We start from the raw sequence: 16,600 nt of genomic DNA, 5'->3' as shown, positions 1-16,600 counted from the left end.
TATTTTATCCAGTGGATCCGCTAGGGTAGATTCCCCAGGTTCATGTCAGTCCCTTTTCACTGGGGCTTGGATCTTAACCCAGGCCCCCTCCCTTTTCTGTGGGCATTCTTTTTCCACTGTCCTTTTTTTTTTTTTTTTTTTTTTTTTTTTTCCCTACAGATGGCACACTGTTCTTTCTCAGGCAGCCTTCTTACTGCCCTTGGCCCCACCTCCTGCAATGCTGTTAATCTGAAGTGCCATTCAGGGGCCACTTTTCCCCATATTCTAACTCACACAATAACCACCACTGATTGCAGTACTTTATCAGCGTCTTTTTACTCAGGCTACCCCCTGGCTCTCCTGCAATTTCTTGCCAGTGTGCTAAAATACACCTGAGGGGAGTTTTCTCAGGTATGTCCTTTCCTTGCAAACTCCACATTGTGCTCCTCTGTTGGTTCACTATCCTCTAGGAGTCCCCACAGATAACTCCTCGTACTTCAAAATTTCCCCAAAACAATTCTGCAAACTCGTTCCACCAGTCGCACCTGCACTCTGGGTACAAATGACACCAACAACCTTAATATATTTCTGTACAGACTAAACAAATTATCACGTATACAGGATAACACTCTCTAGTTCTGTGAAAATGACACTGTTCCTCTGGTCTGTCACTATAATTTATAAACTATACTCTTCCATTCTCATTCTACTCCAAATAATTCATTTACTCATATAACACACACAATCACTTCAGTTCCTCCCTAAAACACGCCAACCATTTCTCTTACGGGAAAACCAACTTACAAGGCAAGAACTCCAACTCACTCACACTTGTATGCAAACTATTATGAGTATTAGCAGCAATTTTATCTATCATATGTAAACAAACAATCAGACAACCATATATTTCATACTCTCAATCACATACACTGCCGGCTTCACACTTCACTGAGTCAGAGCTGCAGACCCTTTTACTAGCGCTTTGATAGCAGTTACTCAAATACACGGTAACTGGCCACAAACAATAGGTGGTAATAGCAGCAATAACAACTTTATAATTTTCACTGATGATAACAGTAATAAGGCAACCTGTAGCTCCCACTACTATGGTCCCAGAAATTCACAAATCATTCCACAAGATGCCTTTTCCCTGCATACAACTTATGTTCCCTGCGTACAAATTATGTTCCACACATACGACTTATGTTCCCCATGTACGACTTATGGGTCCCTTTGTAGGAACTCCCAAGGAGTCTTCCTACCCCAGCTGGCAACCAACCAAATCTGTGAGCTCACTCGGCCAGGGGAAGCAACAACCGCTTTGTTATATCCCGCGTAGGACGTCTCCTTACAGCTTACGGGCTACCCTTATCCCATACACATACCTTTCTGCCGATGGATGGTCCTTGTCTGCTCCTGTGGTGATCAGGTGAGGAAGGGGAGTCCTTCCGAGAAATCTCGAGGCATGCCAAAGGCATTCCCTCTCTCAGCTGGTCCCACAGCCAAGCAGAGATTGTTCCATCTGGGTCACCAAAATTGACATGCAGAATCAGACTCTATAACCAGAGATAGGTTATAAAGCAGGTATGTGTTTATTCAGCACTGGGCACTCCTCCTATCATGCACACCGAAAGGAAGGAGCGTTACAAAGTTATATAGCAAGTGTATACATATGTGTGCCCTGGTGGCACAGTGGTAGTAATGCTGCTTTGCAACACTGGAGCCTGGGTTCGAATCCCCCCTGTGGCGCAAGTGGTAGAAGTGCCGCTCTGCTACACAGGAGGTTCAAATCCTGGGGGTTGGACTCGATGATCTCTAAGGTCCCTTCCAACCCGCACGAGACTGTGATACTGTGATACTGTGATATTCATCAAATTTCTGAGATATCATTAACATATTCATTGTTTATCTGGGAACTTGTTTACATGCTGTCCCTCCTACTGATGCGTGCACAGTCCGTAGTGGGGGGTCTTGCCCCAGTGGTCGTTGGGATGAAGCCAGAAGTCTTCCTCAGACTTCTGGGTTGCTTTGACCCAGCTCCTGTACTCCATCAGTCAAAGCCAGTTTCCACTATTGCACTACTTCTACCCTCATTTACACTTCCACATATCATCAAGTAAACTTCCATATGCCATTAACAATTACACTTTCTTATACCTTCAAAACGGTTTGTCAAACAATTCAGTTCTTTAATTCCCTTAAACACCCTTAATACCATATATCTTTCTATTCACAATCTGTATTGTTCAGTTATAAAGTCCTCGCCACAGAACCAGCATTGTTTGGCCAACATCTCTCTCATACTTCCTTGAAAGCAGTACATAGTATGACATAAATGGGCTGACACTCATTGTTTGGGTGGAATCTACACCTCTCCTCAGGACCTTCTTCCTAATCTATAGAGTACAAATTCCCATCTTCTTATATACAAGCAGAAAGCACATATGAGTGGACAGACAACACAGGGTCTCTCACTTTGTCCATCTCTGGCCATTTCCCTCACAGGAGGAAGGAAATATGGATCAGGACTCGGCACTCGCCCTGCAGCTGTTCTGTGTCTCACTCACACTACACTCACTCTGACATTTAGATCAAAAACCATGGTTTATTCATAACACACAATGCTGACAACGTCTTCTAGCTGGAATTACAAAATCACAGAATCACAGAGTTGTAGGGGTTGGAAGGGACCTCTAGAGATCATCGAGTCCAACCCCCCTGCCAAAGCAATCTCCCTACACCATGTCACACAGGTAGGCGTCCAGGAGGGTTTTAAATATCTCCAGAGAAGGAGACTCCACCACCTCCCTGGGCAGCCTGTTACCCTGGTCAACCAGTTGCAAACTTTAAGGTTTTTTCCAGAGTCAGCTTGACACACGGTACCAAACACTTACAGCAGATGATAACATTGGACATGCAACCTATAAACCCCATGATTACAACTTGGAGAACCCAGGTTACCATTTGACAGGATATCCATTATATCCTATACCCGTAGGAGAGTCCAACCTAGGTCTGTCCTATTGCCAACCACCTCTGAGAGAGTTCTCGCTCTTGTTTCCATTCATATGACAGACAGTTCGCTTTCCTAGGAACTCACCCAAGGAGTCTTCCTACCCCAGCTGGCAACCAAAGCCATGAGCTCACCTCCCTAGGAGCAGCACGTATGGCTGTAAACTGTGTAAGATGTCTCCTTGGGACTTATGAGTTCCCCTTACCATACGCATACTTGGTCCATGTATGGATGGTCCTTGTCTGTCTCTGCAGTGATCAGGTGAGGAAGGGAGTCCTTCAGAGAAATCTCAGGGTGCACCAAAAGTGTTCCCCTTCTCAGCTGGTCCAGCCGCCAATTAGAGCTGGTCCCATCTGGGCCGCTAAATTGACTTGAGGAATTAAACTCCATAACCCAGTTTTTATATTATAAAGCAGGTATGCATTTATTCAATGCTGGGTTCAAGGAGGATCACTTTTTCTGTCTTGCACACCAGCAAGCCAAAGCGTTACATATTTCAAAGCCAAGCTCATACGTATTCAATAAATTTTCAGGAACCCAACTACTTATTCATTGTTTCCAGTAACACTTTTACATACCACCTCTCCCTCTGGCAAATGCACAGTTTGTAGTGGGGGGTCTCCCTCCAGTGGACGTGGGGATAAAGTAAGACATATTTTTCGCAAAGGCTCAAAGTCTTTCTCACTCTCTCCTTTTAACCCTGTCATGTTTGATAGAGGTAGTCTGGTCCTGGACGGCTTCTTGGGCAATGTTCCCTTTAGTAAGCAGGATGTTCTTCCTTTATGTTAACAACACATCCTACTTGTTTATTGGCCCACGTACCTAACTTTTGACTCAGATTAACTGCTTTACTCTATCAGTTTGCCCTTTTACGAAAGAGAGGCTGAAAGCACAACTTGTGTGACTGTTCACAAAACAACTGATGGATTGAAGAAATACCGGGGAGCCACAGAGCTGTGTTCAAATTTTACAGCGTGTATTAGATTTCTGCCTCCAAACCTTTTTCCTTCCCTCAGAACAGGAAATGGAAAATCCCTGCCTTGGCTCTCCTCTAGCAAAGTACCCTTACAAATATTCTGCAGTGTAGTGGAGCTGTGATCCCCCTGCCCCAGGCAGCAGCTGTGGCAGCACAAGCCCTGCCGGGGGGCTCCTTCCCCCCACACCACACGTCTCCCCGCAGCACCCTGGGCAGCTCCCCAGGCAGGCTGAGTGCTGAGCCTGGCAGGCGGCAGAGTCCCATACCTGGCACACAGCCCCTGGGGCACAGCAGGGACCCTGCTCTTCAGGACAGCCCTGGGCACCCAACTGCAGCCCCGGCTGCACAGCCTGCAGCCATGCTGGGACACGCAGCCCTCAGGGCTGTGCTCTGGTGCTGCCGCACGGAAGCCCTCAGCTGGAGCAGAAAGCTTTTTGTATAGTAAAGAAATATGTAGTGCCTGTGGCCAGATCTCCTATGGGATGGCCCACATACAGATAACCCTCTATTATAAGCAGCTGCATTACCTACTGCAAGAGACTTACCGTGTCGTGATCTGTGTACAATTTTCCAGCAGTGATCTCACAGCCCAATCATACAGTACACATCCTGTAAGCTCACTCCAATTTCTCTCCCCTACTTCAGTCAGCTGCAGGCTGTGCAGTGCACAAGAGCTGCTCCTGGGCACAGCTGTCTCTCTACAGCGCTGCTGTCATGGTTTAAATGAAAAATCCACCTGCGTCCGTGACAGGGGGCCGTGGGCCCCACAGGGGCCCTAGGCCAAAAGGAAAAAATTAATTAGGAAAAGAAAACAGCGGCAACGATCTAAGGAGGCACACTTATTTACTAAATACTATATCGAAATACAGGATAGCACAATATAATACAATATAATTGAAAATTGAGCTAACAAATCAAGCAAAATAGGAGAGAGAACGAGGTCCCGGAACTGAGAGGCCTACTGTGAATCCAGGCGAAACGGTGAAGGCGCCCACACACTCCCCTGAACGCCAGAACTCGAAAGACATCAGTCTAGCCTGCGACAGAGTAAATATAGTGTCCAGGTCCCGTGACCTATCTCTCTGCTCGCGTTGATCTCTGGGAGATGTAGTCTTCTTCTGTAAGTTGCAGATTCAGTAAGATTATTCATGCTTTATATGATGTTATGATGTGGAATACTGATAGCAAAATTACAAAATTATTAAACCATGACATTCCACCCCTTATTCTACATCATTACATTCTGCTTATACATACATACACATTCATACGTATAGTTGTGAGTAATCAGCAACCTTATTTTCTCAACAATTTATATTTATTCCATACAGATCTCTAAGTTGAGAACAAAACTCTATAACCTAAACCACTATTATTTATTAATTTTGAGAAAATGGCAAAACTGCCAGAAAAAGGAAAACATGTCAGCGGTGGAGGAGAATGGCAGCGCTAGTAGGGCATCCCCCACATCAAAGTGCACTCATTGTTTCCCAGCCACCACAGCAGATTTCCATTTCACTTATACTTCTTTCCATGTGTGCTCTACACATGAATGGACATTGCACAATACAGAGTCCAGATAGAAAACTTGCTTACAGAATGCCTAATTAAGGTATATAGAGAAAAAGTGTTTCCTTAAAATTAATCCATTCTATCTTAAGTCCTGTACCTAACTGGACATTCGTAAAAATTTCTGAAACTCTACCTATATACCTACAAGAAATCATTGGCTGCAATCCCCCAACATCAAATTCCCTTGTGGTACACATTGGACATTCCCATTATTCTCCATCACCCACCAAGTGCACCCAGGTCCCTGGGCAAAGACAGTACCCCGGAGAGGTTTGACCTTTCTGGACGCTGGAAGGACCCAAACTGCTTTTCCCAACACGCTCTTTATGTGTACTACAGGAACCTTATCTCCCTCCACAGTACGTAGGGAGCTGGATTGGTTAGAACCATTACGATTACTAGATCCTCGAGTGTTGACCAACCAAGTGGCTTCTGCTAAATGGTTCTCCCAATTTTTATACGTTCCGCCACCCATTGCTTTCAACATAGTTTTCAACAACCCGTTGAATCGTTCAGTCTTACCAGAAGCTGGTGCATGATAGGGAATATGGTAAATCTACTCAATGCCATGTTTTTTGGCCCAAGAGGTTACAAGAGAATTTTTAAAATGGGTCCCATTATCTGATTCAGTTCTTTCCAGAGTGCCATGCTGCCACAGGATTTGCTTTTCCAACCCTAATATGGTGTTTCTGGTGGTAGCATGGGGTACTGCGTATGTTTCGAGCCACCCAGTGGTTGCCTCCACCATGGTGAGTACATAACGCTTACCATTGCGAGATCGTGGCAAGGTGATATAATTAACCTGCCATGCCTCTCCATATTTATACTTTTGCCATCGCCCTTCCCCCAGAAAGGTATCTTCCTCTTGGCTTGTTTAATTATGGCGCATGTTTCACAGTCATGAATAACCTGAGCAATAGCATCCATAGTAAAGTCCACCCCTCGGTCTCTGGCCCACTTATATGTTGCATCCCTTCCTTGACGACCTGAAGTCTCATGGGCCCACCGAGCTAGGAATAATTCACCATTGTTCTGCCAGTCCAAGTCTATTTGAGCCACCTCAATTTTGGCAGCTCGATCAACCTGATGGTTATTTTTATGTTCTTCAGTAGCCTTACTTTTAGGCTCATGAGCATCTACATGGCGCACCTTTACAACAGTGTTCCTTATTCGGGCAGCAATGTCTTTCCACAGTTCAGCAGCCCAAACAGGTTTACCCCTTTGTTGCCAGTTATCATCTTCCCACTGTTGCAACCACCCCCATAAGGCATTTGCCACCATCCATGAATCAGTACAAAGATGAAGCATTGGCCACCTCTCCCATTCAGCCACATCTAAAGCCAGCTGAACAGCCTTTACCTCTGCAAATTGACTTGATTCTCCTTTACCTTCAGTGGCCTCTGCAACTTGTCGTGTGGGGCTCCATACAGCAGCTTTCCATCTGCGATGCTTCCCTACAATACGACATGATCAGTCTGTGAATATGGCAAATTTCTTTTCATTTTCTGGTAGCTCATTGTTTGGTGGTGCCTCTTTAGCACGTGATACCTCTTCTGTAGGTGGTGTTTCAATTTTTTTTACTCTCAGGCCAGTCCATGATCACTTCTAGAATTCCAGGAAGGCTGAGTTTTCCCATTCGAGCTCGTTGAGTAATTAATGAAATCCACTTACTCCAAGTGGCATCAGTAGCATGATGGGTGGAGGGAACCTGTCCTTTAAACATCCAGTTTATTACTGGCAAGCGAGGTGCTAGAAGAAGCTGAACCTCTGTCCCAACTACTTCAGAAGCAGCCCGAACCCCCTCATACACGGCTAAGATTGCCTTCTCAGTTGGAGTGTAGCGCTCCTCAGACCCTTTATATGATCAACTCCAAATTCCTAGGGGTCAGCCTCGGGTCTCTCCTGAGGCTCTTTGCCACAAACTCCAGGTGGGACCTTTCTCTCCAGCAGCAGTGTAGAGGATGTTCTTCACATCCTGTCCCGTCCGTACTGGCCCCAAGGCCACGGCACGGGCTATCTCTTGTTTTATCTGCTCAAAAGCCTGCTGCTGTTCAGGACCCCATGGGAAATTATTTTTCTTCCGTGTTACCTGATAGAGGGGGCTCACTATGTGGCTGTAGTTTGGGACATGCATTCTCCAAAAGCCCACTACACCCAGAAAAGATTGTGTCTGTTTTGTTGGTGGGCAGAGACATAGCAGTGATTTTGTCAATCACATCTGCTGGGATGTGACGACGTCCATCTTGCCATTTTATACCTAGGAACTGGATTTCCTGGGCAGGCCCCTTCACCTTGCTACGCTTAATGGCAAAACCAGCTTGCAAGAGAATTTGGATTATCTGTTTTCCTTTCTTGATAACCTCTGCTGCTGTATGGCCCGACACCACAATGTCATCAATATACTGCAAGTGCTGAGGAGCATCACCCTGTTCCAAGACGGCTTGGATCAACCCATGGCAAATGGTTGGGCTGTGCTTTTACCCTTGAGGTAAACGGTTCCAGGTATACTGAATACCTCTCCAGGTAAAAGCAAACTGTGGTCTACATTTTGCAGCCAATGGGATGGAAAAGAAGGCATTAGCAATGTCGATGGTGGCATACCACCTAGTTTCTTTTGACTCCAATTCATACTGGAGTTCTAGCATGTCTGGTACAGCAGCACTTAATGGAGGTGTGACTTCCTTCAGGCCACGGTAATCCACTGTCAGCCTCCATTCCCCACTGGTTTTATGCACTGGCCATATGGGGCTGTTAAAAGGCGAGTGAGTTTTGCTATTCACTCCCTGATTCTCTAATTGGCGAATTAGCTTGTGAATGGGGAGCAATGAGTCCCTATTGGTGCGGTACTGCTGTCTGTGAACCACTCTGGTGGCAATTGGTACCTCTTGGTCTTTTACCTGGAGCAACTCCACAGCAGAAGGATCATCTGACAGACCAGGTAAAGTTGACAGCTGCTTAACACCGTTTGTGTTAACAGCAGCTATCCCAAAGGCCCATCGATACCCCTTGGGATCCTTAAAATATCCCATCCTATGGTAATCGATTCCCAGTATACATGGAGCCTCTGGACCAGTCACAATTGGTTGTCTCTGCCAGTTTTTACCAGTGAGGCTTATTTCTGCCTCCAACATAGTCAATTCTTGGGAACCCCCAGTCACTCCATGGATATATATTGGTTGTGTCCCTTGGTGACTTGAGGGCATTAGGGTGCATTGTGCACCAGTGTCCACCAAGGCTTTATATTTCTGTGGTTGAGATGTGCCAGGCCACTTAATCTACACAGTCCAATATACTCTATTGTCCCTTTCCCCCCCCTGGCTGGGGGCAGGGCCCCTCTATTGTTTACCTCGGTGGCTTGTAGCAACTGGAACTCTCCCCTTCTTGGAAGAGTTCACCTTGGTGGTTGTTTCACATTGTAATTCTTTCACTCATGCCTGATGTGCAGAAGTGGATGAATTACACCACTTCTTCATGTCCTCCCCATGACTACAGAGGAAAAACAACAAGGCAAGACGTGTAGTCTTATCGTTGTCATTTGCTTGAATACGAGGTGTCTTATCGTTGTCATTTGCTTGAATACGAGGACGTCTCTTTTTTATGGTTGAGATTTTCGATGATACAGGTCGAGAGGAACTCATGTTGTTTAGCTTTCTCAATAGGCGATCGTGGAAATCCTTGTCTCCATCATCTTGTACCACCGTGAATTCATCTACATCAGGCACATTAGCCAATTTGTCAATAATATCACTTTGTGTTCCCTCCATTTTTTTTAATCTTTCCACTATTTTGACAATGGCTGAAGTATACAGATTAACTTCTGTAGCGCTTATAAATAATTCAAGTTCCTGAAGCCTGCCAATTAGTTCATTCACAAAGGGTTTCCTGTCCCCTTTGCCATATACTAATGCAAGTGTACTGGCATGCTTTTCTGGAGCTGCTTTTGTAAAGTCACGCCACATTTGTCGTGGAACGCGGACTGCTTCAGGATCATGTAATTGGTTTGGATCATTACGATTGAACTGGGGGCTGTATAGCATTTCCACCAGAGCATTTTCTCTTAAAAATTGGATACCTTTCTCTATATCAGTCCATTTCTTTCTCTCAGGCTCCAAGTCCCGTTTAAAGGGGAATCTATCTCTTACCGCTATCAACATCTGCTTCCAGAGGGTGTAGGACCGATTTTGGCTTGTGCCAATACCTCTGTCCACACGTGAGTCCCTGGAAATGCTACCCAGTTGGCGAGCTTCACTGCCATCGAGCTACGCACTGTTGGCACCATTGTCCCAGCAGCGAAGTAATCAAGTGACCATATGTTCTTTTGGCTGACGTGTATAATCCTTTCTGCGATCTCGAATTTCACTCATTTTAAAAGATCGATCAATAATGGTTGTAATACTTTGCTCATCTTTTGCTCTATCAAGAGTCCCGGGTGTTGATGGTGGCAGCTGTGTCAGTGAGGCTGCCCCATCTCTAAGTTTGGACTCGAGAAATTCTCGTAAATAAAATCTGGCTTTTGGCTCCTCTTCTGACTCTGACCCTGACCCTGACGCTTGTGTTATTTCCTCCAGGTAACCCTCCTTCTTTTTCCTCTCTCCAAACTTCCTCTGCTCCTCTAACTTCTTATGCTCCTCTAACATCTTCTTGTACCCCTCTAACATCCTCTGCTCCTCCAACTTCCTCTGGTCTTCTGACTCCCCCTGCTCTCCTGAGTCCCCCTGCTCTCCTGAGTCCTGCTCTACTAACTCCCTCCGCTCTTCCAACTCCTTCTGCATTTTCTCTAACTGAGTTGAAACTCGTTTTGTCTTTCGCCCTCTTACAGGGGCAACCAACATTGTATTTGGTGTCCCTGATAGTTGGTCCAATTGGACTACGTGTGTCCCCGGTGGCTGGTCAGATTGAACTACATGCGCCACCAGTGGCTGGCCAAATTGAACTACATGTGCTTCCAATGGCTGGTCAAATTGGACTACACGTGCCCCTGGTAGTTGGTTACATACATTCAGCTCACCCCGGATGGCACATAGCTGGTCTCGGAGAGCGTTCCGCTTGAACTGGACGGCACCGAGCTCAGTCTGGAGGCTGTTGTAGTTGGACTGGAGAGTGTTGTACGCGAACCGGAGGACGTTATGCTCGGCCTGGAGGGCAGTGTGCTCAGTCTGGAGAGTGTCATGGTCGGTCCGGAGGGCATTGTGCTCAGTCTGGAGAGTGTTGTACCCGGTTTGGAGGGCATTGTGCTCAGTCTGGAGAGTGTTGAGCTCAGTCCGGAGGGCACTGTGCTCAGTCTGAAGAGCGTTATGCTCGGACCGGAGGGCATTATGCTCGGACTGAAGAGTGTTGTGCTCGGTCTGGAGGGTGTCACAATTGGGTTGAAGGGCATCGTGCTTAGGTTGGAGGGTGCTGCGCTCAGACTGGAGGGCATCATACTTGGCCTGAAGAGTGTTGTACCCGGACTGGAGAGCACTGTGCTCAGTCTGGAGAGTGTTGTACTCGGTCCGGAGGGCATTGCGCTCAGTCTGGAGAGTGTTGTACTCAGACTGGAGGGCATTGTGCTCAGTCTGGAGGGCATTGGGCTCGGTCCGGAGGGCATTGTGCTCAGTCTGGAGAGTACTGTGCTCGGACCGGAGGGCATCGCAGTTGGGTTGGAAGGCGTCGTTCTTGGCCTGGAGGGTGCCGCACTCAGACTTGAGGGCGTCATACTTGGACTGGAGAGTGTTGTGCTCGGTCCGGAGGGCATTGCGCTCAGTCTGGAGAGTGTTGTACTCGGACCGGAGGGCATTGTGCTCAGTCTGGAGAGCATTGTGCTCAGACTGGAGAGTGTTGTACTCAGACCGGAGGGTGTTGTGCTCGGACCGGAGGGCATCGTGCTCAGTCTGGAGAGTGTTGTGCTCGGTCCGGAGGGCATTATGTTCGGACTGAAGAGTGTTGTGCTCAGACTGGAGGGTGTTGCACTTGGGTTGGAAGGCATCGTGCTTGGGCTGGAGAGTGCTGCACTCAGACTGGACAGCGTCGTACTTGGATGGAGAATGTTGTAGCTGGACCAGAGGGCGTTGTTCTCTGAGCGGAGGATGTTACACTCAGACCGAAGGGCGCTGTGCTCTGACCAGAGGGCGTTATGCTCGGACTGGAGAGTGTCGAGTTTGGATTGGATACTCTCATTCTCGGCCCTGAGACTCTCTCTCTCAACCTCAAAATCTTCCCTCTCAGGAATGGTATTGAATAAGGCCCGATAAGCATTAGCTAGGCCCCAAGTCATTTGTGCCTCCTTAGATCTGCCTGAGCCACAACATTCCTGTCTCAAATATGCGGTCAAACTCTCAGGATTCTTTAAGTGTTCAGGAGTAAAGCTCCATGACACTAAAGATGTTCTAAAAGTCTCTCCAAAGTCTCTCCACACTCCCTGCCACTCAGTATTCTCTGATTCTAGGGAAGACTTCCTCCTAATGTTATAAATCCAGATACTGAGTGAGATCACTACAATAACCAACAGTAAATTCAGGGAGATTAATACGACTGACAGTGTGGTCCACTGGGACAACTGGTCATTCGAAGACTGCTTAAAGGATGCAAAGAAAAAAGGAAGAGCACGCTCAAAAACCACCATTTCCGTACTATTGGTTGCATTAGTTGCATTAATAGCTCCCTCTGGAGCTGCATGCAAATACCAAGTAAGCGTTGCTAACCATGCTTTCAATCTATTATACATTCCTATAACTTCATAGGAAAAAAGGGTTAGCTTAAACATGGTCCAGTATGTTTGGAGCATCGTAAAAGTGGAACTAATGAAATGCAGTACCTTATAAAGCAAACTTAGGAAAGGGAGCATTTTTCTTTTTTTTTTCTTCAATAGAGGGGAAAAAAGTAAAAGAAAACAAAGCTCAGCAGTGTTTATAAAATATACTGGAGTATTGGCAGTCCGCCTGGACTTTCAAGGTCAAGTTCACAGGTGCAGAACCGCAAACACGAGATAGCTCCTTAACAGGGAAAAAAAAACTCGTAGCTCTGTTAAAAGCTAAAAGAGCAACAGAAGAAAACACAGAAAAACAGCAACTCAGTATGCCCACATTCTCCACCAAAATCTGTCACGGTTTGAACTAAAAATCCACCTGCGTCCGTGACAGGGGCCGTGGGCCCCACAGGGGCCCTAGGCCAAAAGGAAAAAGTTAATTAGGAAAAGAAAACAGCGGCAACGATCTAAGGAGGCACACTTATTTACTAAATACTATATCGAAATACAGGATAACACAATATAATACAATATAATTGAAAATTGAGCTAACGAATCAAGCAAAATAGGAGAGAGAATGAGTCCTGTAACCGAGAGGCCTACTGTGAATCTAGGCGAAACGGCTGAAGGCTCCCACACACTCCCCTGAATGCCAGAACTCGAAAGACGTCAGTCTAGTCTGCAACAGAGTTAATATAGAGTCCAGGTCCCGTGACCTATCGTGTTGCTCTCTGGGAGATGTAGTCTTCTTCTGTAAGTTGCAGATTCAGTAAAATTATTCATGCTTTATATGATGTTATGAGGTGGAATACTGATAGTAAAATTACAAAATTATTAAACCATGACACTGAGGTTATGGTTATGTCCATTTATGTGTGTTAGCGTTGTATTGCCTTCTGCTCCAGAATATGCAGCAGGTGGAGAACAGAGAAAGATCTGGCTCTTCTTTTGTGAGCTCACCCATTCAGTCAGCTGTGTAATTCTGCATGCTCCCTGGAGATGGGTGACAAAGGCACTTTGCCATGCCCTAAACATTGGGATCTGCTGTCATTAGAATGGCCAACAATAGGTCTTTCCCCTTTCAGATCCTCAGCTGATGCCCAGGATGGAGGTGTCTATCTCAGGGATTTCCCACACAGTTTACAAACACTGACACACATCCAGGAGCACCCCAGGTACCTTGGACATCACGCAGTGTCTGTGTGTGTGCAACTCCCTGCTGATGGGTCAAGGACTCAGAGCAGGAGCTCACATGCAGGAATCTCCTTGTGCACATCTGAGCAGAAATAGAGGAATCCCATCTCCTGTGGGTCCGTGGGGAACTGAATTCCATTTCAGCCCCAGGTATCTGTAATTAGTCACTTATCACTGGATGGTTAATTCATCAAATTTCAAAGCACAGTCATTAATGCCGTTGTCTTTCAGGAGCTGTTGGCCTTGAAGACCCAGGGACGTGTCAGGGGACATGAATGGGAAGGATAAAAATGACATCATCTGCTACCAAGCTGGGCTGGGCTCCTGGGACACAGAGAGCTCATAAAAGTGGGCAGAGCTGCAGAGAGACAGCTGTGCCCAGGAGCAGCTCTTGTGCACAGCACAGCCTGCAGGTGACAGAAGCAGAGGAGAGAAATTGGAGTGAGCTTACAGGATGTGTACTGTGTGATTGAGCTGTGAGATCACTGCTGGAACATTGTACACAGATCATGCCACAGTAAGTCTCTTGCAGTAGGTAATGAAGCTGCTTTTAATAGAGGGTTATATTAATGTGGGACATCCCATAGAAGACATGGCTGCAAGAACTGCATGTTTCTTTATTGTGGATAAAGACTTCTGCTTTAAAAGAGGGCTTCTGTGCTTCAGCGTCAGAACACAGCCCTGAGAGCTGCGTGTCCCAGCATGGCTGCAGGCTGTGCAGCCAGGGCTGCAGGCAAGTGCCCAGGGCTGTCCTGAAGAGCAGGGTCCCTGCTGTGCCTCAGGGGCTGTGTGCCAGGTATGGGACTCCGCCGCCTGCCAGGCTCAGCACTCAGCCTGCCTGGGGAGGTGCCCAGGGTGCTGCGGGGAGACGTGTGGTGTGGGGGGAAGGAGCCCCCCGGCAGGGCATGTGCTGCCACAGCTGCTGCCTGGGGCAGGGGGATCACAGCTCCACTGCACAGCAGAATGTTTGTAAGGGTTCTCAGCAAGAGCAGAGTCAAGGCAGGGATTTTCCATGTCCTGTTCCTAGGGAAGGAAAAAGGATTGGAGGCAGGAATCTAATATGGGCTGTAAAATTTAAAACACAGTTCTGAGACTCCCCGGAATTTCTTCAGTCCATCAGTTGTTTTGTGAACAGTCACACAAGTTGTGCTTTCAGCCTCTCTTTCCTAAAAGGATACAGTCACATTCAGTTCTTGTGTTTTTCTGCAGACATTAATAGTTCACTTATATTGCAAAAAGGCTGACTTCTCTATGAGAAGTTGTAGTGCACAGAGATAGGGGCTGGAGTCCTGAAAAGCAGTTGGGCTAAACAGGAAAATATCCAGGAGGCTTTGATATGATTAGGAAAGGAGAAGCAAGTTAGAGCTCCCTCAACTTCTGCTACTTAAGGGATGGCGAAGCTCATGAAAATAACTTCAAATTCTGGAGTTAAATGAACATTTTGCAAAGGGAAAGAAAATCTTTTACAATACAGCAGAAAGCAAGGACAACATCTATAGTATAGCAGAAGGAGTGTCTCTGAGAATGGTCTGGACTTGTCATTATCTTCTGCACTCTGAGCAGGACTCCAAGCCCAGGAACAGCACATGCCCAACAGCAGTTCCATCAGCGAGTTCCTCCTGCTGCCGTTGGCAGACACACGGCACCTGCAGCTCCTGAACTTCTGGCTCTTCCTGGGCATCTACCTGGCTGCCCTCCTGTGCAACGGCCTCATCAGCACAGCCATACTCAGCGACCACTGCCTGCACACCCCCATGTACTTCTTCCTCCTCAACCTGGCCCTCCTCGACCTGGGCTTCATCTCCACCACTCTCCCCAAAGCCATGGCCAACGCCCTCTGGGACACCAGGGCCATCTCCTATACAGGATGTGCTGCACAGCTCTTTTTCTTCCTCTTCTTCCTCTCAGCGGAGTATTACCTTCTCACCATCATGTCCTATGACCGCTACATTGCCATCTGCAAGCCCCTGCACTACGGGACCTTGATGGACAGCAGAGCTTGTGCCACTATGGCAGCAGCTGCCTGGGGCACTGGGGTTCTCAATTCCCTGCTGCACACTGCCAGTACATTTTCACTGCCTCTCTGCCATGGGAATGTTGTGAATCAGTTTTTCTGTGAAATCCCCCAGATCCTCAAGCTCTCCTGCTCAGAATCAAATCTCAGGGAAGATGTGTTTCTCATTTTTAGTGTAAGTTTAGCCTTTGGGTGCTTTGTTTTCATAGTGGTGTCGTATGTGCAGATCTTCCTTGCTGTGCAGATGATGCCCTCTGAGCAGGGACGGCACAAAGCCTTCTCCACGTGCCTCCCTCACCTGGCCGTGGTCTCCCTATTTGTCAGCACTGTCATTTATGCCTACATGAAGCCCCCCTCCTTTTCCTCCCCACTTTTGGATCTGACAGTGGCACTTCTGTACTCACTGGTGCCTCCAACACTGAACCCTATTATCTACAGCATGAGGAACAGGGAGATCAAGCAGGCTCTCAGGAAGTTATTGCAATACGCACTTTCAGCTTTCATAAACTGCACATCTTCATCACACAATTCACTGTGATGTTTCTTTATGTTTTATTCTTGTTTGTATTTTTGATTTTGTTTAATACTCTAATCTGTAAATATGTTGCTATTTATTTCACTACTTCTTTCCTACATACTTTCCACTTTCTTACACCAAGAGCTTGTGTAAACATTGAACCAGAATGCCTGAATAGGTTAAGAAATAAATAAAAAGCTTTAAAAATAGACTTTTCCTTAGCTCTTCTCTCTTCCTACCTTGTCTGGGTCTGGGGGAGGTACAGACACGGACAGCAGCACAATGTGCTCTTTTCATTCTGGCTTCATTTACACTGCCACAGTGCTCTCAGGTCCTCGCATCTGTGCAGGTCTGAAGGTCTTGTGTGTCTGACAACAGTCCTGTTGCCTCTACAGCAGCACTCCGGGACAGCAGTCAGTAGCCAGCAATATGAATGGCTGTGTCAGGGCTGGTTTTCCTTGCTGGCACTGTCATTGAGTTAGTCTAGGTTAGTCTATGTCCATGACAGAGGGGGCAGTAGACCCGTGGTCCTCCTGGCCCCAAACAAATGGGAAGGGAAAAGGGAAAGGGGTAGGGAAGTGGGAGCTCGGCTCTAGGAAACAAACATAGCA

The 16,600-nt window shown here is 46.8% G+C and overlaps 1 protein-coding gene across 1 annotated transcript; it reads left to right on the top strand.

Annotated features, from left to right (window-relative positions):
• The first annotated feature begins 15,038 nt into the window (after nt 1-15,038).
• LOC107321215 (olfactory receptor 14A16-like) lies at nt 15,039-16,148 on the top strand. The gene has a single exon (XM_015877893.3). It carries the CDS (start codon nt 15,045-15,047, stop codon nt 16,008-16,010), a length of 966 nt encoding a protein of 321 aa, XP_015733379.2. The 5' UTR covers nt 15,039-15,044; the 3' UTR covers nt 16,011-16,148.
• Nucleotides 16,149-16,600: the final 452 nt, after the last annotated feature.

This window comes from Coturnix japonica, chromosome 36 (genome assembly GCF_054131305.1).
Source record: "Coturnix japonica strain WE chromosome 36, WE-NBRP24, whole genome shotgun sequence".
Taxonomy (NCBI): domain Eukaryota; kingdom Metazoa; phylum Chordata; class Aves; order Galliformes; family Phasianidae; genus Coturnix; species Coturnix japonica.
The sequence above is the reverse complement of the archived record's forward strand: the minus strand, read 5'-3'. Positions and strand labels throughout refer to the sequence as shown.